Source organism: Tauraco erythrolophus, chromosome 14 (genome assembly GCF_009769465.1).
Source record: "Tauraco erythrolophus isolate bTauEry1 chromosome 14, bTauEry1.pri, whole genome shotgun sequence".
Lineage (NCBI taxonomy): Eukaryota > Metazoa > Chordata > Aves > Musophagiformes > Musophagidae > Tauraco > Tauraco erythrolophus.
Genome location: NC_141478.1, coordinates 15,131,247 through 15,155,002, shown reverse-complemented (window position 1 = coordinate 15,155,002; position 23,756 = coordinate 15,131,247). Strand labels below are relative to the sequence as shown.

The window sequence follows — 23,756 nt, the reverse complement described above, 5'->3', positions numbered from 1 at the left end:
ATCTCACCTGCCGAAGGCTTTGTAATTGCTCGGCATCTCGTACGGCCCTCCGGTTTTGCGTCCGTGTTTTTGAGCGTTCACACGAGACCCCCGGCACGGAGTGTTGATGCAGCAGGGAATGCAGAGCGTTGCAGTAAGGGTGCATTTTTCCAGCCTCCCTGTAAACCTCCGCTCTGAGTTTCCAGTCTGGCAACCGAAATGCAATTTTGGCTGAAAGTTATGGTGATGGTTTGCAAGTTCCTGCGCAGGAGTCTCTTTTTGTGTGTGTGTGGTGGGTTTTTTTTTTGTTTTGTTTTTTTTTTTAAATGAACGAAATTGGTAGTAAACCAACATTTTACTTAATAATGTTTATTTTGTGTGTATTTGGGGGAAAGAGATAAGTTGAGTTTAGCTTCGCCTGCAAATAAAATATTCTGTTTCTTAAAAAAAAAAAAATCGGCAAGAGGCTGTCACCTGCAGCATTTTTATTTTGTGTATGCTTTTAAAAGGTGGTTTTGGCTGAAGGAGCTGATAAAGTATTGTAAAAGTTGATAGTTCTAAATATAGCTTCCTCGTATATAATGTTTCCCTTTATATATACACACCATACATATGTTTGTTTACGTGTACTCATCCTAATAAAAACACACTGATCTAGCTTGTGTATTACTTCATGCTGTAGATAGATTTTATAATTCGGATTGATGTAGCTGGAAAAGAGAGTCTAAATGTAATTTTACATTCAGATTCTTTTATTGTATGACATACTGAAATTGCATTTATTGTTTAGTGGTTGTTTTTTTTTTTTAATTTAAACAGTGAATAACGATTAATTGTCCTTAACACTCGCTTGCTACCTTTTGTTTTGGTTTTCTCTGCAATGTGACCTACAGAAAGAATACGAGCTGCACAATTTCCTGTCTGTTTAAATCATGAAATCTTCACACCCTTCTAATTTATTATGGTATTTAGTGATGGCCTTTTCATATTTTCTTCTCTTTCCATGAACATGTTGTTTGGAAATGAGCCTCAGAGAGCATGTTTACATTGCACTCAGATTAGGTATCATGTCCAAGTTGAAGACAAAATGGCTACTAAGTAAAACCTCTGCTTTTATTGTGGGTTTTCTTTTCAAGGAAAAAGAGTGCCTGTGTTAGCTCTTTAGATGAAAACTGCTTATTTGATTCAGGTAAACTCGATGAATAGCCCGAGCCTACGTTTGATACAAAGGAATGCAGTGTTTTGTCCCGGTGTGTGTGGCTAACCTGGTGCCAAGTGCCTGTGACCAGCAGAGGTTTTGCCAGCACCTTGCAGCCCTGTCTCCTGGTACTTTCACAGACGCTCCTCACCTCTGTGTGAGTGTCCCTCCCTGGCTACCTGCTTCCTGCCCTGGGCTGGGACTTCCCTGCTGCTTTCAGGCAGTATCTGTTCCCTGAGGGTTATATTGTTGAAACGCAGTATTTGAAGATAAGGTTATTTTTTATAAGAAAAGCTTTTCTTTGATGCCTTAAAAATTTTTGTCCGGGACTACTAGAAATTCTGTGTTTATGTATTGCAATCAAGCAGTCTTCATTTGAGACTGGACTTTAATGTTAATTTGCATCTTCATGTAGATGTGGTGGTTGGTTTTGAGCAGCAAGGATGAGGAGTATTGCCAGGGAAGTCGTGCACACTGCACTCAGAGTAAACAGTGGAAAGTCTCCTTCTGTAGTTGCAGTCTCAGATCTGCTGTTCTGTTCCGCGGGTGCAGTGTGCTGGTGGTGGATAAACAGTGGGAAAGGTTGTGGAAGGCTGCTTGTGAAAATGGCAGTACTCTGTTGTTAGCAGACCTAGATGTAATGTGCAGAAAAGAGCTTCCTCTTTTCTGCCTTCCCTCCTCTTCCTCCCCTCTTCCCCTGCCATGCCAGTTGTGTGTGCTGACAGGTTGGTGCATTCAATTCCTCCTTTGCTTCCCAAAGGGTTTAGCACATCTAGATTAGTATACTCTTCGGTATGATGTTCCCCCACCTTTTTTCTCCTACACATTTATGCATAGTGGATGGATGTTTTTAGTTGGTTGTGTTTGTTGTTTTGTTGTTGTTGTTTTTTAAAAAAAGGATTTCAGTCTTTAAATGGTATTGTCAATGAAAGTAGTAGTATAGCAAAATATAGCAGCTACTGATATACTGGACTTGAGGATCACAAACAAGTCTGTGCTTGTCCTTCCACTGTACAGACAAATATAAATATAGTGCGTGATGTAGGCCTGAAGCAGGACAATGAGTTATTCATTATCTCAACTCATACTCAATTCATTGTTTATTAAATTAAAATGTATTTTGACAAAAGCAGATCAAGTAATTGTGAACACGTGGAGTCCCTTAAAATGAAACAACAGGTTAAGTTCTGCTGGTTAAAGTTGCAGGCATAGGCAACCTATGTACTGAAGACTTAAAAATGTTCTTGCTAGGAGTCCAGTCTAGGTTTTTTTTGTGGTGTTTTTTTGTTGTTGTTTGTTTGTTTGTGTATTTGTTTTGGGGTTTTTTTTTGCATATAAAGTGACCATTAGTTTGGACTGAGGAGAGGAAGATAGAAGTTACTTAGCTTAAAAACAAATCAGGAAGTATTTATTTGCATTACAGCAGGTATTAACTGCTGTTTGGTTACAATAATTAAAGTTCTTGACTGTCTAACTGTATTTTTTTCTTATCTGCCCCCCTTGAAGTCATCCAGCAAAGCGGTGTCTTTTTTGTTTCATGTTGTGTATGTGAGTTGCTGAGGCAGTTGGATGTGTTCTTACAGTGTTGATGAAACAGGCAGAAATAATATTAGATGTCTTTTCCCATTGACGGATTAGAAGTCTAGACGGGGAGAACACGTCTTTGAGAGCCCAGCCTGGCTGATTAGTGTCAGGTTGAGTGGGTTTGTAAATTGCCCTGGTCTTCACTGGACACTGGGCCTTAATCTGCCTGCTTATATTTCCCTTCAGATTCATTAAAGTTTTCATATTTATTAATAGCTTTTTGTCCAGACATTAGAGCCCAAGGCGGGAAAACCGCCCTACTCAGCTGTCTGAGCATATAGACTAACGGGGTTTCAGTTATTTTCTTCGGGTGAGGGTACTGTGTTACCAAATGTGTGTTATTTGTATATGATATTTCTGTACCTAAAGGTATGGTGGTGAAGACAGAGTCTACTCAATATTGCATTACCTTGGCAAAGAACATCCTGTAGCTGAAGACAGCCAGCGATGTACGTATGTAAAAGCAGTGTGGCACAATGTTTGAGCTGTGGAGATGACTAAGGGAGGAAGGTGTTGGCTGAGGGTCTGCTCTCGCTGGCATGAAAGAAAAAGACCAACAGTTCTAGGCAATTTAATCCCTCCACTCACTGTATGAATCTAAAATCCAGTCTGTAGCTGTGAACATTGAAGGAACGGACGGGTTTGTTTTCTTGTTCACTGTTGCGAATAACTAGTGATGATTCTTCCATGAGTGCTTGTTTACTGTTGTAAATAGTAATCTGGTGCTTGCATCTGTGCACGGGTTTGCCCCAGCTTTTTTCACCTTGCCTGCATCTCATCTCTTTTTGTCCTAAAGGCATCTGTCAGGATTTGAATATAATAATGCTGCTCAAGAGATTAATTTCTCTCCTCCTCCTCCCCAATATCTCCTGTGCAAACTGAGCTGAGGATCAGGCGGTGTGGAGTGGCAAACACAAAGCATTGCTTTTGCAGCCGTTTCACTTGGACATGGGTATGGGTTTCAGATCCATAATTTTTGTCCTTAAATAGCTCTTCTAGCTAGAAGTTGTGTTGGAAAACCATATGAGCTGGGCCAGGCAGTGCCAAAATTGTATGTCCTAAGGCCCAATTTGTCTCACGTTGAAGGGGGAGTGGGAGAAGAGTTGTACCCATGTTAGTTTTGGACTCTTGCTATAGTGCTAGAAAACCAGATTAGCTGATCATAACACTGTTTTCTAATCTTTAGAAGCCTCTGTTCTTTCTTATGACTTAGATAATTTCTGCTCCCTCCTGCAATTGCATCCATCATTCCTCATTAGGCATTGTCAGCAAGTGTGGATCATCACTTAGCTGTTGGCAGAGCAAATGTTCTGCAATTTGGAAAATGCCATTGAGATTTTTCATAATAGGAATTGCTACTTATTTGTATGGTTAGGTCAGCAGAAAAAATGATTGACAGTCTTGATATTTTAAATAAAATACCTGGCAATGAAGGAAGCTCAAGGGATATGTGTTTCAGGCTCTTTGCAAATGCAGGTACAAGCACCTTTTTGGTGTCTTTCTTCTGCAGTTGAAATTCCTGTAACACCCTTTATGTATTTTTTTAAAACATGAATTTCTTGAGTCAAGTTGGATTAAGCTGTAGATCAATCCGTCTGCATTTTGTCTTTTTCAATTTTCTGTAGTTTGGGAGGGGGAGGCAGGGAATAAGAGAAAAAAAAAAACAAACCAAGACCTCCAAACCTCTATTTTGTTAAATGGTCTGTCATTGAGACAGACCATTGAGTGGAGAACTCAAAATTTTCTATAACTGATTACAGACACTTTATGGTTATTCTGTGCCCCCAGCCCAAAGTGACCCAGCCACCGTTCCCTCCTTCATCCTGGTTGATTCATTGTTGGAGGTAGGAAACAAACTTATAATTCTTCCATAAAAGATTACCAACTATTGTGAGAAAGAGCTAATAATTATCTTTGACAAGCATACAGGCTGCACTCATTTTGCTAAATCTATGTGGCATCAGAAGTATGTTTACCTCCTTGGAAAAAGTGCTTTAAGCCCCTCAGCTAAGAGATGCTGTGTAAAACTGCAGAAATTTCTTGTCACTAACCCAGTTTTCCCTGGCTTTATTGTTGCATTGTTTACAGGTGATGGTGAGACTTGCCTGTCCTGAATGTATTTCCTGATATGGTGTATAAGCCGTCAAATACATCGGAAAAAATGGAACTGTGGACCATTTTTTAGAGTATTTCTTGATGATTTCAGGGGAGGTCAGCCTTCCTTGGGCAAAGCGTTTAGCAGCATGTCATATCCTTCACGTTCTGCTTCCCCGAATGGATAGGAACAGAAAGTGGAATTTGTGTCATTTGACTCCAGTTGTTTCTGTACAAGTTGGTCAAAGTAGCTCCCGTGTAGCAGTTCTGGAGAAAAACGCACTCCTGACATGAGGACCATCTCCTAGGCAGGATGTTTCCATAAAACAATCTATCTGATCACTTTATGTACCTATTTCTCTTTGACTGTAAACAAGTTTTAAACTGCATGTCAGGACGTAACCATCTGTGGTGCAAATCTCTTGAGTTGGGCGAAGTCAATCCTACTCCATTTGTCACTTTTTCAAATTGACTTCTTTTCCTGGAGGATGGCTGCCCCATCCCCTCTGTGGTTTGTTTTGGAGATCTATTCCTTTGAACGAGGTCCAGGTACACCCTTTATCTATTACTACACACTCCTGTATGGAGGAAATCCTCCTTTTGTGGGGAAGCCTCCCCAAAAGAATGGCTTCTCACCAAATTGACTTAAGAAAGCATTTACTATTCTCTGCTGAAATGCATCCCCTTGCTATTGGGAAATCCTTCCTCCACGCTGCTGACTGCCAGGAGCGGGCAGGTCAGCAGCACACAGCAGTCAGTGCCCGATGGGCGTGGGAGGAGAAGAAACTTTCCAAAACGGGGCACGGCTGCCACACTGGTGGAGTTTCTAGGTCAGCAGGTGTGGAAGCCAATTTGGTCTGCAGGCATTTTTACAAGGTTAGAAAATAAACCTGAATAAAATGAATGCTGACCTTTATGTAACCTTTTGAGAATGGAGTTGAGGTTTTATTGAATATCCTGCCTCAAGTTGGATGGAATAGCTTTGCAGAAAAAAGATCTTTGTAAATCTGCTTTTAGGAAGAGTGTTTTTTTCACTCTTGCTTACAGGTTTTGTTTGTGTTTCTTGAAACAATAGGCTCTAACAAAGTATATGGGGGGAAGAGCAATATTCAAGTAATAAAAGATTTGGCTAAGTTTTACTACTGTTCATTTAAAATGCGTAGGAGTGCATTCAGTTGTTGACTTCACAGCATCAGACATATGCAATTCCCTGCTTCATAAACATTTTGCTTTCTGCCACAGGAGTTCCCTTCGTGGAAGCAAGTCAGATGGTGTGACATTGTGATTCAGAGCAGCATTTCTAATGAGTTCTTAATAAGCACAGAATTGCAGGATTGTCATCGCGGGCCTCGGTAGCCGGGTTGCTTGCCATTTGGGGCAGTGCTCTTTGATTTGCATGTGTCTGTATGCCATTGGCAAGTAGGAATGCAAAGCTCTATCTGAAAAGAGAACTTAGAAACACCCCTTAAAATTTTTTGGGTGCCGTATAAATTAATTGGAAAAAATACTGTAACTGCAGAGGTGACAGTACTGCTCAGGCTTGGGTGATCAGATTTATACTGAAGCACTGATTAATCTTTTAATTAATTTGGGCTTGGGGTGGTTTTGTTAGTCTTTTTTTTGTGTGTGTGTGTGTGTGTAGTTTTGAGAGCAGGGGTTGAGCTTAATGTTTTTATACAGATCCCATAACTTATGTATGTTGCCTTCTCTTGTTACTCCACTGTGCTGCTTGCCAAACAGAAGTATTTGGAGAAGGGCCAGAGCTGCAAAATTCAGATCAGGATCCAAATTTGGATTTTTGGTTCAAGCCTTTCTAATATTTAATATTCCAAAGCCTCATATATAAATAAGGAGCTCCTTATTTTTAAACTGTGAAGACAGGAAGATGGAGGTAGCTTTCTCACTTGCCTCCGGAACAGTCCAGGTAGAATGCTGGACCTCATGTTTGTAAAGTTATCAGCAGATGATACAAAAGGTAAATTGAATAGATGAAAATGCGGTGCTCTGTCACCCAGAAGGGGCCCAACCAGAAGGCCAGCACAAATTGGTACTTTCAAGACAGTGAGAAGAGTCCCCTAAATATGTCTAAAAATTCTGAAACTGCTGGGGAGTTTTGCCGTGTCCTTCAGATCTTTGGGAATTTTAAGGATTTGGTTTGACTTGTTTTAAAGGGAGTTAGCCAGTATCTCAATTTTAATGCTTTCTTGATTTAATGGAAAAAGGATTATCTGTCATCAAGTAGGATGCTCGTTATCGGCTGCTGTGCCATCAACAGGCTTTCAGTAAGCTGCCAAGTGTTTTCTGTTGTTGAATGTTTAATCACTAAGACAGTGGAAAAAACATTCAAAACTTCTCGAATATTTTCCCTGTTACTTGTTTTTAATTGCCTGTGATTGCTGCAGTGACACTGTACCAGTGTAAGGGTGGGGAGGCCGGGTGTTGCTGCAGGCAGGACCAGGGATGGGGATGGTCTCTGCGGGTGGGAGTCCTGGCGGAGGGACCTCTCGTGGGTGGCAGACCTGCCAGGCCCTCCTCTTGGGACCTGCTCAGTACTGCACCCAGCGAGTGGTCTAGACTTTATCCGTGGCTCAGGCTCGTTATCTTTTTCTAACGATAACCTGTGAACACGCCACGTGGTGCAGCACGTGGCGGTTGCGGAGGCAGGGGATGTGCCTGTGGATGAGGGTTTCTCGGGTGTACCTGTGCTCCTCCAGAGTGACAGGTCCTGCTCAGCTTTTCCCTGGAGCTGGCTGGGGACGATATCACTTACCGATTGTCCGGTACTTCAAGTTTGGGAAGAAAATCTTATTCCTGGGAAGAACTCGTTTATTAAATGAGGCATCTTTGTATCTTCCCCCCGAGAGGAAATTTGTGGTTAAATGTCAAGGTCTGTTATTTATGGCTGTCTTTTTTTGATGGATGGTCTCACAGGCATGGAGGCAATCCGTATTTCTTAGTCAAAGATTCCTAAGTGCCATTATAAGGTTGTTGGGACTCCTGCCAGTGAAGAAGTTGGATTGCACTGGACAGCAAGAATTACAGTTCATTACTTTGGTTGCCTATAAAGTAGTGAATTAAATTATTTTTACAGCTGTCAGCAATACAGACAGTCTGTTGGAACTGTTTCTTAGTACGAGGTTGCCTGAAAGTATCTGCCCCGAGCATCCCTCGGACAAGTAAGAATTAGCTTGTGGACAAGGTGTGCTGGATTGTAGGATGGGCAATTTGTTCTGCTGTGTTTTCCTTGCCGCCTTCTTGCCCTTGTTTAGAAGTCACCTGAGAATACTTGGAGTAGTCTTTCTGACTTTAATGAAAATACTCTTATGCACTTTCTCTCTTCCTCTTCAGAACCTTTACTGTATTAAAATACAGACTTAAAAGACAGTTACTCAGTACCACAAGTGGTAACTGTTTGAAGGCATGTAAATTGAAAAGTTTTAACATTTATTTGGTATTTTTTGTCAATGGAATTTTAAGTCTTTTTTACTCTTTGAAAAATAGTGACGACTCCTACCTCCATAACCAATGCTAATTCTATTGTGAATTCAGTGGAGAAAAGTACTTGACAAGCTTCGATGCTTATTAAGTTGGGGGGAGACCTGGGCAAGGTGGTGCTGGATGCCATGTGAGAGCCCTGTCTGGAGGCAGTCTGAAACTGGGACTCGAGGCTTCTTCTTCGGGGCTGGACATCCTCTGGCAGGACTGGTTTATTGTCTGTGCTGGTGGTGTGCAGGCAGGAGTTTCTCTGGAAGAGCACGCAGGCGGCTGCACCCTCGAGGGAGGCTGCCGTGCAGGACAGGTACCCTGCTGAAGCGAGCTCTGCTTCTTGGTATTTACACAGCACCGTCCACCTATGACTACTGTCTCCCACATTATGTTCAGATTCAGATATTTCGTGCTTCTCGCAGTGTTTCTCAATGAAAGGTAAACAATCGCTCCATGATCCTTGTGCTGATTAGATGGAAGTCGGTAGCTGTGGGTCAGGCACCTGTGGGGCTGGCTGGTGCTTAGCCCTTGCTTGAAAGCTGCAGCTCTTTCTGCTGTGATGGGACTGTCTGAAGCAAAGGCCAAAAATCTTTTTGAAATAATCTTGCAGGAGTTAGAGACTGTGCCGCAGGAACCTTTTATCGAAGCTCTGACAAAGTATGATGGTTCTTTCATTAAGGGTGCATAAAAAGTTTGCCTATTTTCTTTACAGTTTGATTTTTTTATTAATATTATTTTTTATTAAGCCTGTTAGCATTTTAAATGACAAGCTGCGTTAAGGCCTACTGTTGCTATTAGTGGTCATGTAAAATAAATAAATTAGTTGATATTTAAAAGACAGTCAAATTACTCACCTGGAACTGCAGTATGCTGAAGAGCTAAGCCAGCTTTTGGATCTGGGAGCCTGTTCTGCAGAAGTGTCTTCGTTATGCTTCATTCCAGTGATATAGTTCAATGATTAACTCATAAAAAGTTGAGAAATTAATTGGCAGCTGAGACAAAAGTGTATTTGCCTCTTCCATTCAAAAAAATGAATGAAGTGGGATTGACAGATCTAGTTCTAAAAATGTGGAGAGGAATATTTTGAACAGAAACTATCAGTTGTATGTAACAACTAGAGATAGCTTACTCCGTCAAATAAAAAAAACCCCAAATAATCAACAAATGTGCTGAAGATGTAAGAAAAGGCACTTTTTTCTTTTTGCAGCAATTTTGAAATGCTGGTTTGTGTGTGTTTAATTACATCAGACAAAAGTTTGTCTAAATGCAGTTTATAGTGAAATTTCAGTTAAAATTTAATCTTGTAAATTATCATTATATCATGAAAAAAAATGTGAAAATGCTGACCCCAAAGATTTGGCAACCTATATAATTAAGTCTCTGATCCATGAAGATATTCAGACAGCTATCTCTTATTGATTCCTTCCAAGTAGAAGCTAGGTGTCTGATTACCCTGTAGGTATATGCCTGAATAGTCAATTTTCCTCGTTAATAACAGCTGAAAAGCCAGTAATACTATTGATCTCTCAGGCTGAGAATAAAAATGAAAAACAAGGTAATTTTTTTGCTTTGTGCAGTACCAATGAGTTTAAGCAGTCCCCATTTAGCTTTCATTGCACATATCCCCATGGGCTGCATCTTTTTCTTGCTAGAAGCTTAGTTCTCTTGGAGGAATTGAGAATGTGAGATTCATATGCCATCATGGTTTGTATGTTCAAGTTGGTGAAACTTGTAGTTTAATTGGACTACAAAGGTTAGACTGTGTGTACAGTGGTTCAGCGTGTGGAAGCCCTGTCTCTGTGAACACGTAGACACGTGTATGTACCAGGACGTTGTCAATCAATAGCTTCAGATGCTCAGGGTGAAAATATTTATAATGAGGTGCAGAACCTAGTAATTGTTATTTGTCACTTCACAGTGATTCTTATCGCTTCAGAAAAGTTCCTGGTTACCACTGAATACTTGAAATACCAGTAGCTTTGTGGCAAATTAGGCCCAATGCAGTATCAGGGGTAGCCTGAGTACCTTGTATTCTTCTGGAAGAGATGGTCCTTCCTAAATTTGTCAAACTCAGGAAGGTGAGCTGAGATTTTGGCTTGATTAGTTCAGCTGCTCAGTAAAGGAGTGGCAAAGCAGCATATAGTTCACCTTGAAAGTTGAAATCAAACTGTGTTAATAATCAGGAAAAGACATTTTCATTCCCTTAATGCAGACATCTGCTCTCCCACTGGCATGTTTATGCATGATGTGGTTCACAGGAATGAAAAACCAGACCGATCAATTCTACAATGCTCTTAGACAATGTTTCCTTCTGGAAGGACCCATCAGACAAGTAATAGTGGGTAACATTAGTGTAAGACTTTTATTCAAGCATAGTTCAGTAAATTATTAGATGCTGAAAGATGATAGCCAGTTATGTGCTGCAGCCTACAGGTGAATTTCAACAGTGCGATTATCTCAGTGAATATTGCTATAGTAGCTTTCTGTCTACATCCATCTTAAATATAATTCTCTGGTGTTAAGATTTTTGGAAAGTCAGAACTTAAACACAATTTTTCTGAAATCTGTTCTACATTTAATCAAGGACAACCTTCTCTTTTTCTGACTGTTTTACTAAGTAAGTTGTGGTGTAACTTTGCAGTTCTCCAGGATGTTTGAAATGGATATATTATGAATAATGAATCCATGCAGGTGTTCTGCAAATCGTCTTAGTAGGGTGCTAAACTCAGTGACCTGTGTGGTTGTGGCTTCAGGACTTTGTACTAGGGCAAGTTACATGCCCTCTGCTATGTTTCTAAAATAAAACCGTGGCAATATGAAATCTTTTACAATAGATATCAAAATGCTTATGGACAATGTCATGCCTGCAAAGCAGGCATGTAACTTGAGAAGAAAATGCCTAAGTTCTCAGGTTTTTGGGTCCCATCCCCACGGAGTTGCCTACAGAAGTAGGATGGGGTGGCAGAGCCAAGCATAGTGCAGCCTGCCTGCAACGCACTGGCTGTTCCAAGTAAATGGAGCACTGAACCCTAAAGTTGTGGGGTATTAAGTACTGGTCAGATGCCTGCTGTTCATAATTTCCATTCATAAATTAGGTTTTAGAACAAAGAAGTGATCTGATAGACTTGCTTGTTCATTCGTCAGGGCTGCGGAGGCAGCCTAGCAGTGAAGGAGGTGGTGGGTGGAGTGAAGGTGATGGAGTGAATGATGCTGGTCTGTCCTATGCTGGTAGTTTATGCAGCGTTGGCAGTGAAGTCGTCTGTTCTGGCTGCTGTGAAGCTGCACAGGCCTGGTGGGTGCCTCAGCCCAAGAGGTGGTAAACATAATCTTGAGTTGGAGCAACCGGTCCTGCAGCACAGCTCACACAAGGTGCTTGTTTGACATGGTTAAGCTACCACCTAGGAGTGAGTGCAGCAGTGTGTTCACACTCAGCTTTGTAGGTGCAAACTGGAATAGATGCATGCAGGTATGAACTTACATGGCTTTAACTTAATTAAATTTTGTGCAGCTTTAATTTTAAGAAAGCACAGCTTACAGGTTTAGACAAGCTCTTGAGTCTGCAAGTAGACTAAAGTTCACCTGAGTTGTGGGCTAGGGGAACTCAAACTCTCCAAACTAAATCCTTGAGAATTGAGGTAGCACGTGTTTGTAACTTTTCTGAAGATCCTAGTTTTGGGATTAAAAGCATTTTAAAAGATGCCAATAGGATTATTCTTTTTACACCCAGAAACAGAGAGTGAAAAACTTATATACTGCTTTAGTGTTCAGTGAGCTGACCTTTGAGGTAGGCAAGAGACTTCTGGCTACTTGCAGCTTTTTATTTGTGCAGACTAGACAGTTTCTGTGCCTGGAGTAGGATGAAGCCTGTAAGCAGAGGTGAGTGAGGAAAGCCCCAGGTGCAAGGCTGAAGGATGTAGTCCTGAAAGAACCTGTGGCAGCTCAACAAGAAGGAGGAATTTTTTGAGATGGAAGGTTGTATGGCTGTCACCATCAGGCAGCAGTGCCGTATTCATCCTGCATATGTTCACCTTTTAAATTTTCACCTGTACAAAAAAGCCAAGGACCGGAGTAGGATTATGGGATGTGGCAGTGAGCAGCGTGGCACAGGTCAGGGAGAGAAGTTGCCTTTCCTGTGGCAGTGAAGCCATGCCCATCTAGCACAAAAAGTGACCCTTTTAGTAGGCAGGTGCTTTGGAGAGTGCTTGTAGATACTCGACCATTACTCAGCACAGGGAAACCTAAGAGGTTGCAAGGATTGCATTCCCTGGGAGTTACCAAGGTCAGCACTCGGGTACAGGTTCCTCCTTAAGTGGAGAAAAGGGTGCAGAGGAGCTGTGTGGTGGACAGCCATGAGAGGAAAGGGAACGAGGAGGAGGAGATGTCCAGAGATCGGCACAGAAGCAGAGGTCATAAGATATTGCAGCAGCATCAGGAGGAGGGGACTGGATAAAAGCTGGATTTGTTTGCAGAAAGACAGGCTGATGCCTATGGGTGAGAGGTTCAGTGTGGAGGGGAGAGACGGATGTCTGCGGCACAGAGGAGGGACAAGGCGTGTGTCAGGGAAGCCCCGTGGATTGAGCTGAACCTCCCCAGTGCAACGTCAGTGGAGGGCTGACCAGCCCCCCTGCAGCCCTTGAAATGCTGCTCCGCTTCCGAGCGTGTCTCAGGCCTCAGGTAGCATTGAGGTGGTGGCATGGGCTGAAGGCTGGGGCTCCTTTCCAGGCTGATGATGAGACATCTGCAGCTGCTGGCCCTGCAGGTTCTGGAGAGCTGAGGGCTGCGTGGGGTGTCTGGGTGCTGGCTTGTCTTGGTGGGATGCGTGTGGGGCTGAGCACTGGGCTTGGCAGTGCCAGAGGGTCTGGTCCACTCTGCGCATTAGCACTCACTTGGGGTAAAGCCACAAAAGAGCTTGGGTGGGACTGGGTTATGGCACTGCTAACCAGGTGACACCTCCCTGGGTACCAAACAAATAGAGTAATGGAGAGGTGCAACCACTAGCAAACCTGTTTGTTAACAGAAAGTAGCTAGGATAGCTGTGGGTCATGGAAATGTTGAAGGAAATAATGAAAAGTGAAGAAGAAATGTGCCTCTTATCAGCAGGCTTAAATCTGGGCACCTGCACCACCACCAGCATTGGGAAATGCATATGGTAGGAGAGCATTGCTGTAGAGCTGCTAACACTGGAAGCTTTTATATGGGATTTGACTGAGCTTTGTGTAACTACATACAACAAACGTAGCCCTATACAGATTTGTACACTTATGAGTGTGTATTAAACGTAAGCAGAGTGTAGAACTGTTCCTATTTTCTCGTGACAGTATTGTTTCCCTTTGCTGTCAGCTGCCTGTAGCCACCATTTCTCCAGGGAAAGCCAGTGGAGGACCAGGTCTGTGCCCTGTGGCAGGCTGCGATGCGCAGCAAGGCACTGCCTTCCTCCTCCTCGTATTGTTGACTATGCAGGCATGGAAGTGAAGTGATTTTATGCATGTGTGTTTTCTAGGCGTGCTTTATTTTTTCCCCCTTTTTTCTTTTTCTTTTTTTAAGTGCTGCTGAGGAGTGTTACCCATTTAGTTTCACTAGGCATCCTTTCTTAGAGCCATGTGGGACAAAAGCTTGAGAAAAATCTCATCACGCTTTATAATATCTCCAGTTCAGACTCCTTTAGAAAAACTAGCCTTAAAGTAATCATGTTGTGATTAGGCTGCTGCTGACCGTGGCTGAAAATACCACAGCAAATCTTTTCACTGTCTGTAGACTGAATTCAGAAGCAACCAAAGATTGATTTGTTTTTTCATAATTAGTTTTAAAACCAGAAGTTTTCATTGTGAAATATGTGAGCCATTGTGATGGATGATTTGCCGTTTAGCCACAAACCTGCCTGTCTGGTGACTGCATCCGTTCTTTTCGTGGGACTTTAGATTAAGTTCCTACTCGAGCGGTCTTTTTTCATGTAGCTTTATTGAGATCACCCTGGTTTTTGTATTTAGCCTTTCTAGGCAATTGATCCTTGCAGACTGATCTTAGAACAGCGCCCTGCAGTGCCCCATGTAGATTGCTGTTAAGAAATATAGGATGCAGCTCCTCTGAAGTCATATTATTTTCCCACATGATGTATAGAGGGCATCACATCCTTGGAACAGAGAATCCTGCCTGAATATAGCAGTACGCACTGATTCTAATTAAGAGCAATGCTGAAAAAAACAGGGTGAGAGCTCTGTAAAGGCGTTTTCTTTCTCTCTTCTAAGAGTTTGTTAAAGTAACTTGTAGCAAAATAGTGTATTTAAATAAATGTAAAAAAAAAAATCCAGGAACTTAAACAACTGTCTTGTTGCTGGAATAGAGCACCTGGCAGTGTGTGGTTGTTGCAGGTTCTTACCAGTTATTTTAAGAATTGTGGAACAAGCCTTTAGCGTTGAATGCAGCTAGATTTCTTCAGAGTGCTAAAAGAGATGTTTATAGACCTAAATTTCAGATGTAGGTATTCTGACGTCTGCTGGCTAATTATTTCTTGGCAGTTCATTACAATGGGCTAGATTTGAGACTTGGGTGTTTCATTAGCAGCCTTATCTTCCTGCTTTGTTCAGCTGTTTGTGTAGTTGGCATTATTTAATACTCATAAAATCATCATAGCGTCAGAAGTGGTGAAGGGATTGAGGTTTTATCCTATATGAAATATTTTATTTGCATTTATTTAGTAACAAGTGTTGAAGTCATGCGTTTGACCAATTTTAACCTGCGCTAACTTCAAATGCCATGGCATGCTGAACTGCTACTTTTTTCAGCACTGTGATGCAGCATCACTCCTGCTTGTGTCTGATGGCAAACCGGTCTGACTTACTCTCTTCGGCGAGTGGAAGGAGGTAGATTAGGTTACAGGGAAGATGAAACGGTTGCAGCTCGCCCTCGTTGCACTGTTTTATTGGCTTTTGGTGTTTGTTGCTTCCTTATTTTGCTGAGAAGAGTGGTTTGACTCGGACCTAGGAGGAGTCTGCCTTCAAGCCGAGACAATATTTACAAATTGTTGTATCCTTGCTTTGTTTACTTTTTGAGGCCTGAGAGTTGGACACTTTTCAGCATTTCCAGTGGACACAACTCTGTGGCTCTTTTTATATTGTAGGGAAACAACAATACTTCATATGCTTCCGAGATGCAATTACAGTCCCTGTAGCTTTTATCTGGAGTAAGAATATACATCTGCATTTGAATACTGGAAGATTTAATTTGTCTTGTGTTAAGTGTTTTGCTTCTGTTTGCTTGGGTCTGTACTGGGTTTGGGTGCCTTGTCTGGAGGGCATGTGCCTGAGCTATCCCCAGGGAACAGGAGCGCAGCAGGGAGAGACCCCTGAGATGGCATCAGAAGCCCCCAATCCTGGGCTTCTGCACCCCTGTGGCTGGGAGGGGAGCCTATGCCCTGCGGTGCCCGGGTTGCCCTGCGGACCTGCCTGGCTTGGGCGTGCTTTCCTTTCTCCATAACCTGTGCTAGCAAAAGCTCTTACTCCATTAGCTGAGCAGTATGTGTAGTCATCATTTCACTAATTCAAACTGTGTTTCAGCTTTTTGCAGCTCTGCGTTCTAAATATTTAATTGAAATGCTTTTACAGCCATTTTACTTCTTTATCAACGTGAGCCAAGCCAGACAATGTAACATGGCATATGTTAAGATGTTAATTGAGTAGCAGCACGCATAGGCGGCTGTTTCATAATTTTCTCCTTAGATGATCCTTGGCTCCAGTTTAACATTTCTTTGTGCTTCTGAATGGAAGGTTATATAAAGATATATTTAGAGCTGTTAGTCTAAGAAAGAAAAGCATTAATTCAGTAAGATTAGGAATTAAGGGCTGAATCTTGCAGGCACCGCTGGGACGCAGTGCTTGTCGTGGCGAGGATGTGATAATAGTACCTTTCTGATAGTACCACTTACTGTAATAGGGGTGGTAATCCTTTTATTGAGTGCTTCCTCACAGCATGCAGGGTAAATAGATACTTTTTAAAATGTCGCTTGATGTCGTCAGAGTTGTGGAAGAGATACCAAATCTTTCCGAAAGGATGTGTGGTCAGTTCAATAATGACCCTCTCTAATGTGGCTTTCAGGAAGATGACTTTGCCTGAACTGTTGCTGTTGATGTTCAGTAGCGGAGTCTAACTTGCTTTCTTCGGGAGCTAACTGGGTTTTTGCAAGAGGCAAAGAGGCAGCAGGACCCTGCACAGGAAAAAGAGCTCCTAGGTGCTCCCAACGCTCAAATACCTCCTGTGCCTGGGAGGCGCAGGCCTGGCAAGCGCTGCTTCTGTGGTATTGCTCCCCATGGAAGCAGCCTTTCAAGAATTGTCTGAGGGGGTAGGTTGTTTACCAACTGAGATTGGTAACTAGTTAACGGTGCTGATGATAAGTGACTATATACACTGGGGTTTTCCTTTCTAGTTGCAACTTTTCTTACTATGTCCTGTATATTATTGGGTAATACTGTAACATAATGCATGAGTACTGGAAGCTGGGGAACCCTTGCCGTCGGGTCAGGAGTTGTATCCTTTCTCTGTGATGTATGGCACAGCTATTAGTAGTGATGGAAAGTGGTTCGTTTTCATAAATTGCATTAGGGTTTGGCAGAAATAACGCTTTCCCTAGGCTGCCCAAAATGTACCAAGTGCGTGAAACTCAGCTACAGAGGCTGGTTTTGGGATGGTGTTCGGTTTATGCAAATATTTGCAGTCCTGGGCCGAAGGAGATACAGGGTATCTGTGGCAACTTCACTGATGGTATGAAACTCACAATGAAAAAATCACACTAGTCTTCCTGGGTTTGACCGTGTAGTCAAACCGTGACGATGTTTTGCACGATAAATTGTGACTCCGCTTGTCTTCCAAATTTTGCTGAACTGGACTTGTTGCTGTTACTGACATCTTCCTCCATCTGAAGGATTCAGTCCACTGCTAGCGCCTGAATGATGAGAGCCGCGTCCTGTGTGCCTTTTGGGGCCAGGAGGTCCCCTGCCCGCGCAGAACCGCAGTGTCCTGGAGGTGCTGCTGTCCCACTCCTGCCAGGGACACAACCGGGAGCTGCTTCGCCAGCGTCCTTCTCTGCTCAGTGTGTCAGAGTTGTGCTTCAGTGGGCGAGTGCTTGAAGAGTGTGTACCCCGTGCACGTGTGTGTGCTCCCCAGTGTTTGTTATGCTGCTGGCTTTCATAGGGAGCAAATGATCTGAGCAAATAGAGTTAATTTCAGTGGCATGCAGACTTTGAGAAGGCTTGGAGTTAACTGGGCAGTAGCTAAGAAGTTCGAGGGCTTTCTTTTACCCCTCCCAACCGCCTTCCTCATTCTGGTCTCACAGGCATAAGGCTTGTGGTTATATGGCTTCTACTATTTGCGCTGCTAAGGAAATACTCAGTGTGCTCAGAGCAACTGAATTCTGCCACCTCTGGTAATATGATAGTCCCGTATTGCTCCGCGTAGTTCAGCTACCGATTCCGTAAAGTATTGCTTAATTAGAGCAAGGTTGGCAGCATCTGTTTTTATGCCACTTCAAAAAAAATTACATCTCCTTGCCTTCTCCGCCTGCTTGTTCTTCTCTGTCTCTCCCTCAGTGCAAAGTAAACCCAGCTGCACACCTGGGGAGAGAACACACTCCTCATTCTGCCCATGCCAAGTCGGGGCTGTTAAATGAGGCTGTTTTGAGTAGAAATACGTAAATAGGTCAGGGAAAGCAGACGTGCATGCTTTGGCATAAGATAGAAGAGTGGTTTGAGGAAATGCTTTAGTCTGATTTCACCCCTCCTCATCCTCCCCAAGGTACTTTCAGGAGTTTGTCAACGTGGCTTCAGCCTTCAAAAGTTACCTTTGAGATTCTCTCAAAGGTCTTGGGCCTGAAGGTTAAGTCAAAAGCTGAGGCTGTTAAAATGAGCTGGAGGCTTTCCGGTAAGGTGTTTTGCTGCGGACCCGAAGCAGCCAGCATGTGGTCACTGGGAGGATGTAGGACTGTAGGTGTCCATGAAACACAGCAGCTTTTGCAGGGAGCCACCCTGCTACGTTTCTCTAAACCACAGGCTGGGAAAGCCCCCTTTTCTCTGCTGTTTTACTAGTTAGTAGAAGCTGGGCTTTTGTTTTTGAGTGGCTGGTTCTTCAGAGATGAGCAGGTTGATCCAGACTGGTGATGTTTGGGGCGAAGTTGACATTTTTGAGAAACATTGCTGTGGATAGCGAAACAGGACTACTCTCTCAAGTTGCTCAGCATGCCTTAATTTTCAAACAGTTTTCGTGGTGGTATCCAGCAAGCAAAAGTTTCATTGTTGGTTGTGATAGTGTCATTGATTTTTTTTTTTTTAATTTTTTTTTGTTCGAGTTTTGATATGTAGTTTTATGCTGCCAGGTTCTTGTGGTGGGTCGGTATCTGGTGCACGCTGCTAAATCCAGGCAGCTATAAAACCAGCCTGCTTTGTTATCTCTCAGAAGAGACAGCTACGCCCAGAATCAGAAAAGGCACGGTCTTGTCCTGGATGAAACTGCTTGAAGTAGCCTGAATTAAGTTTTAGATCAAGTAAGAGAAGTAGTTTAACTTCAGGGAGACCGTCAGCATGAAGAGCTATGGAAGTGAGAAACGTCAGCTATGCTTCTAGGTGGGGGTGAGTCACGGTGAGCCCCCAGGAGCAGCTCTCTGGGAGGAGCAGTGCTGGCTGTTGTCTTATGGTACAGTTTCTAAATTTAGTTTTCTAGTGGGCTTAGGTCCCTAATAGATTCAAATGGTTATTTTCATTAGCGAGAACATCTATCACTCCTGCTGCTCTCCTGCAGCTGTTCGTGGACGTGTAGCAAAGTGTGTGGCTAGCAGTCTCCAAACGTTAGAAATGACTCTGTGTAGGGCCTGATTCAGCCTTGCTCTTGGGATTGCTGGTTGCAGTTACTGTAATCGCAGTAGTAATCAGGTAAGGGATGCATTTGACAGAGGCAGAAGCAGGCTTATTTATTTGTAAACAAAATTTCAGCTTTCAAAACACATCTGTCCTGTTAGTGAAGGAAGAAGTGGGGTGAAATGAACAAGTGGCAGATACATTGCAACTGGGATGGCTGTTTCTTTGCCGTCTTTGTCACTTGCCCTTTTATCTCCTGATTCAATGGAGATGCGTCCTGCAGCATCATCAGACGGAGGTTTTTCTGTGCAGTGCTCAGGTCCATGAGAAGGTCGCTGTCCCAGCACCTTCCCAGTCAAAGGGCTGGTTCCTCAGGGTTGCCGCTGCCTTTGGCATGGATCAACTCCGCCGGAAAGTAAATAACAAGCATTTATGTCTTGAGGCACAGGCTTTATAGAGTCGGGCTTTATTAGTCTATGCTTTGAGTAGGATGAAAGAAGCCTCAGTTTACCACTAACGAATTTTAATGATGTCCTTCTATGACACTAGGGAGCACGGAGCAGGAGATGAGAAAAAATTGCTGTTGAAATAGACATCACTCTTATCCCTGCTGAAGCCATAGGACCTTTGCCTTTTAAAATGTCACAACATCTGCCTGCAGATTGGAGGACATGAACTCGACTATCCTTTTTGTGCCACCAGTTGACGAAAAGGGAACACAGAGAAACTGTATTAGCTGGCCTGATTACTGCTCTTCTCCTGCAGCTTCTCGACACTGTTGATCAGTGCTGTAGGAGCAGAGGTCACAACTGGAAGAGCCCGAACTAAATTTGAGAGTTTACATTTACTGACTCAGACTGATATTTGGAGATAAAAGGACAGCTCCAGGGATCTCCTGCCCAGCTGCCTCCTGGCAACTTGCCTCTTTCTCTTTGCAAGGAGAAAATATTAATGCAAATGGGCGTGCTTATGCGCAGTTTGGCAGGACGGGAAACTGTGCTGGCTGAAGCGTGTTCTGAAAAGCCCAGCACACAACATCGTCTGCAAGTCTGTAGAGGAGAGGCTGTGTTTGGACTAAGTTTGATCTGCCTGTACCCTGCATGCCCTTATCCTCCGTGCTCCTTTTCTGCATTAAGCTATCGTGCGAAGCCATAGAAGAGGCTTAGTTACAAAAACGGGCGCATACACCTGAGCTGTGTTGCCTGCTGCCATGAGAGCTGCTTCGTAGGAGAGGCTGTGGATCTGTAGCAGCACAGGGATTGTGAGACCCTGCTAGGGGCAGGAGGCCGTGGGGCGAGGTGGAGTCCAGGGTGAAAGAAGTGCTGCTAGAGCAGCCATCTGTTTCAGCGTGGCTTCTGTCAGCACACCTTGGTCAGCTTTGGATCAGACGCAGTGATAACTCTTAGCAGCAGCAGGTTTCCATGCTTCATGTCCTTTGACTTTTCTAGTAAGACGGTGTTTTTTGAAGACTGAGATGACTTTTGGGTTACCTTCTTCAGTTGCTACAATAGATGTGAGCATCTTCCCCGAGGCAAGGAAAAGCTCCCCTTTTACCATCCTTAGCATTCCCTGTTCTCACAAATCCCCAACAGCTCTGTTTTACTCTCTCCTTGGTGTTCCCAAGTGGTCACCCATCTGATTGTCTTCTCCTACACAGGGTCAGCTGAAATCAATGTCTGCTGATGTATCTGCTTCGGTGGACTTGTTATATATTCTTACCTGTTGAAATTTTTTATTGTTTTCTGTCACTATAGCATGGTTCTTGTATGGGAAGGGATGTCAGTATTAGCAGCTCCTGTAGAACAGATTTTTAGACCATCAGGTTTCAAAATGAGGTGTTGTAACAACCAGGAGGACCAAGCTCCTGCCTCTGAGCATCTGATACAGCAGTAGATGCTGGTTCTGTAGCTTTGGTTCCTATCACCACCAGACGCTAGACCTGTTTGTTTTGCTTGTTTCTTACTTTGGATTTTAGTATATGCGTCAGATACTTTACCTGGTCTTTCTTTGTGTGTGGTAGCATTTGTACAAAACTAAAATAACCGTAAATGACATGTTTCGTTGTGTTAACTGGAGATTGAGTTATATTTTATTCTACTAGGAAAAGAATCACTCCCTGAACTCCAAGAATGGTTGTTTAGTGCTTGTTCAATAGGTGTCCAGCAGTAAAGACTATTGGTTTTTTGCATGTTAAAGCTCCTGCTCCTCTTCAGAGCAATGATAAAATGCCTTCATCTAATGCAGTCAGACGAAGCATGGGAAATACAGCACCTTTAAGAAACACAAATTCTACTGATGGGTGTGTTTATATGAAGTATAAGAAGTTCCATGCTGTTTGCACTCCTTGGCACATGTACTGAGGTCATTTATGGCATACTTTAATTCAGTCCCCACCCAGTGTCATCTTAATAAGCCAACTGGGAGGTAGTGAGACTAATGTGGAAAACTCCTACATTGCCAGTGGGATACCAATTGTCTGCTTTGTAGCAGCTTTTTGGATAGCTAGAAATAAATGCCTTCAAGTGATGGGATTTACTGAAGAGTGGGGAGAGAGGAGTGTTAATTGTGTTTACAGATGAACAAGTACAATGTATCTGAATTGTGGAAGAGCTTACAATAAAAGTAGTGACATCCATCCTGGCTGGTTTGCAGCTTGGGATAATAGCTCCTAGTTGCAATGATATTTTGTTTTTTGAAAATAGTTATATAAAAGAGCAAAACAGCTAGAATAACAGTTAAGTTTGGGGTGACTCTCTGCAAAAAAAGTCTGGGTGAGTATTCTTCTGTAGACTAGCAGGATATTTCGCAGCAGGAGTTGAAGCCCGTAGTACAGGGATAGAAATTCTAATGTGTCATATTTTTATCATTGCTGTGTAGATTAATTCGAGATTTCTATTCTCTCTTTCTTCCCTCATGTCTAGCAAAACTGTACAATCTAAAGTGGACTGCATTTTGGTAAGTACCACTCCAGAATTCTTTTTAATATTTGATAAGCTGCAAGACCAAAATAGATGGCTCTGGAGACTGACAGCTCTTATGAAGCCTTTCCTTAGCAGTGCTTTAAGGTACTAGCACTAAACGTGATCAAAATTAGTTCCTGTTGCCAAAAAAATACATGATGTGGATTTTGTGTTTGTTTTCTGTGGAAGCGTTGACCTCTTGTTGCCAGCAGCAATTGGCTATGGTTGCCGCTTGTAGAACTGTCAGTATAGATACAGCACAGAAAGGTGACTTACTGCTTTTGTTATCATGATTTTATTAAATGCAAGATTATGTATTGCACAGATCAGGGTATGTAAGAAGCTAATTGTGCCTTCAAGTTCCGTTGCTGTTTAGGGCTTTAATGACAATGATTTTTTTGTCGTTTCCTTCAAACAGTAATTCATGGACAGTACTGCGTTTTAAGAAAGGAACTATGCTGAACTGCATATTTGCCCCAAACCTGGCAGACTAATGTCCTGGTCTGTGAAAATCTTGCAGATGTCATAATTACCAGGTTTTTGGTTTGTTTTTTTAAATCTTGCTAACCTCAAAAGTTGCACATCATCTTGGGTAGCTTCCCAGAAATGTACAACACTACAGGTCCTGTTAGTTCCTCTGCTACTTAGGACAGAGAAATATATGCTTTTTTTGAAGAAATAAAGCCCTTGAAATCTATAAACATAGTCTTCCTTTGGGCATTAAAGTAACAAGATCTAGACAGTCGTAAGGGATTATTTTTGGGAAGCAAATACATGGCACTAACTCAGAGGTTTTATTTGTTTGTTTTAAATAGTGAACAGGTTGTGAGTTTCTTTAAATCAAAGTCTGAGTCCATAAATCTTAGGACTGGAAGGGACTGCTTATTCTGACTTTCTACCTTCAGCATTTCATCCAGAAGTACCAGTGGGTAAGATAAAAAGATGGCATAGACAACCATCTGGGTACTATCAAACAGAATCTGTTCAGCTGTGTGGCTGAGCTGAATAAGAATACTCCTTAAAGTCCCATTATGAAAGACTGATTCAGATGGCACTCAATTCTGTTTCCTTAAAACTTAATTTATTGTGGTAAGAGGTTTAAAGTATGCTGTATTGTTGTATTGCAGATGAACTTTGGACCCAATTTTGCCTATGCTTAAAAATTCTTGGATGCATCCAACTAAAATAGCGATGCAAAATGTCATTTTTGTCCACCTTCTTTGTCATTGACAGTTATGGACACAAAGCAGGTGTCTTAAGATGTTAGGGTTTTTTGTATGCGAGTCTTCAGTGGCAAGAGGGCAGATTGCAAAGTTGCACTTGTAAAACTCTTTTAACCCCAGTTTTTTCTGTTGTGAAAAATGGAAAGTGGGGTAAGTGTTCCTAAGTAGCATTGGAGAGGGAGTAAACAAGTAGGAGGTTAACCAGTCATCTACTTCTTGGAATGCATTTTAAGAAAATGGAATTACACTAGGACTGTTCTCGCATTAAATTCTGCAGATTTGCGGACCTAAGGTACTGACGTAGGGATTAGCAGTTGGTATGAGCCCCTTCATTTGTGTAGGTCTCATCCATTGATTGGATGGACAAGCTATTTTTCTGATTAGTGCTCTTGGG

The 23,756-nt window shown here is 42.6% G+C and overlaps 1 protein-coding gene across 1 annotated transcript in view; it reads left to right on the top strand.

The window, feature by feature from the left end:
• Positions 1–23,756, top strand: part of RFX7 (regulatory factor X7) — a 51,972-nt gene that overhangs the window by 494 nt on the left and 27,722 nt on the right. Inside the window, 1 exon segment of the mRNA XM_086620268.1 lies at positions 22,101–22,134. Within this exon segment, the coding sequence (XP_086476394.1) occupies positions 22,101–22,134 (34 nt within the window).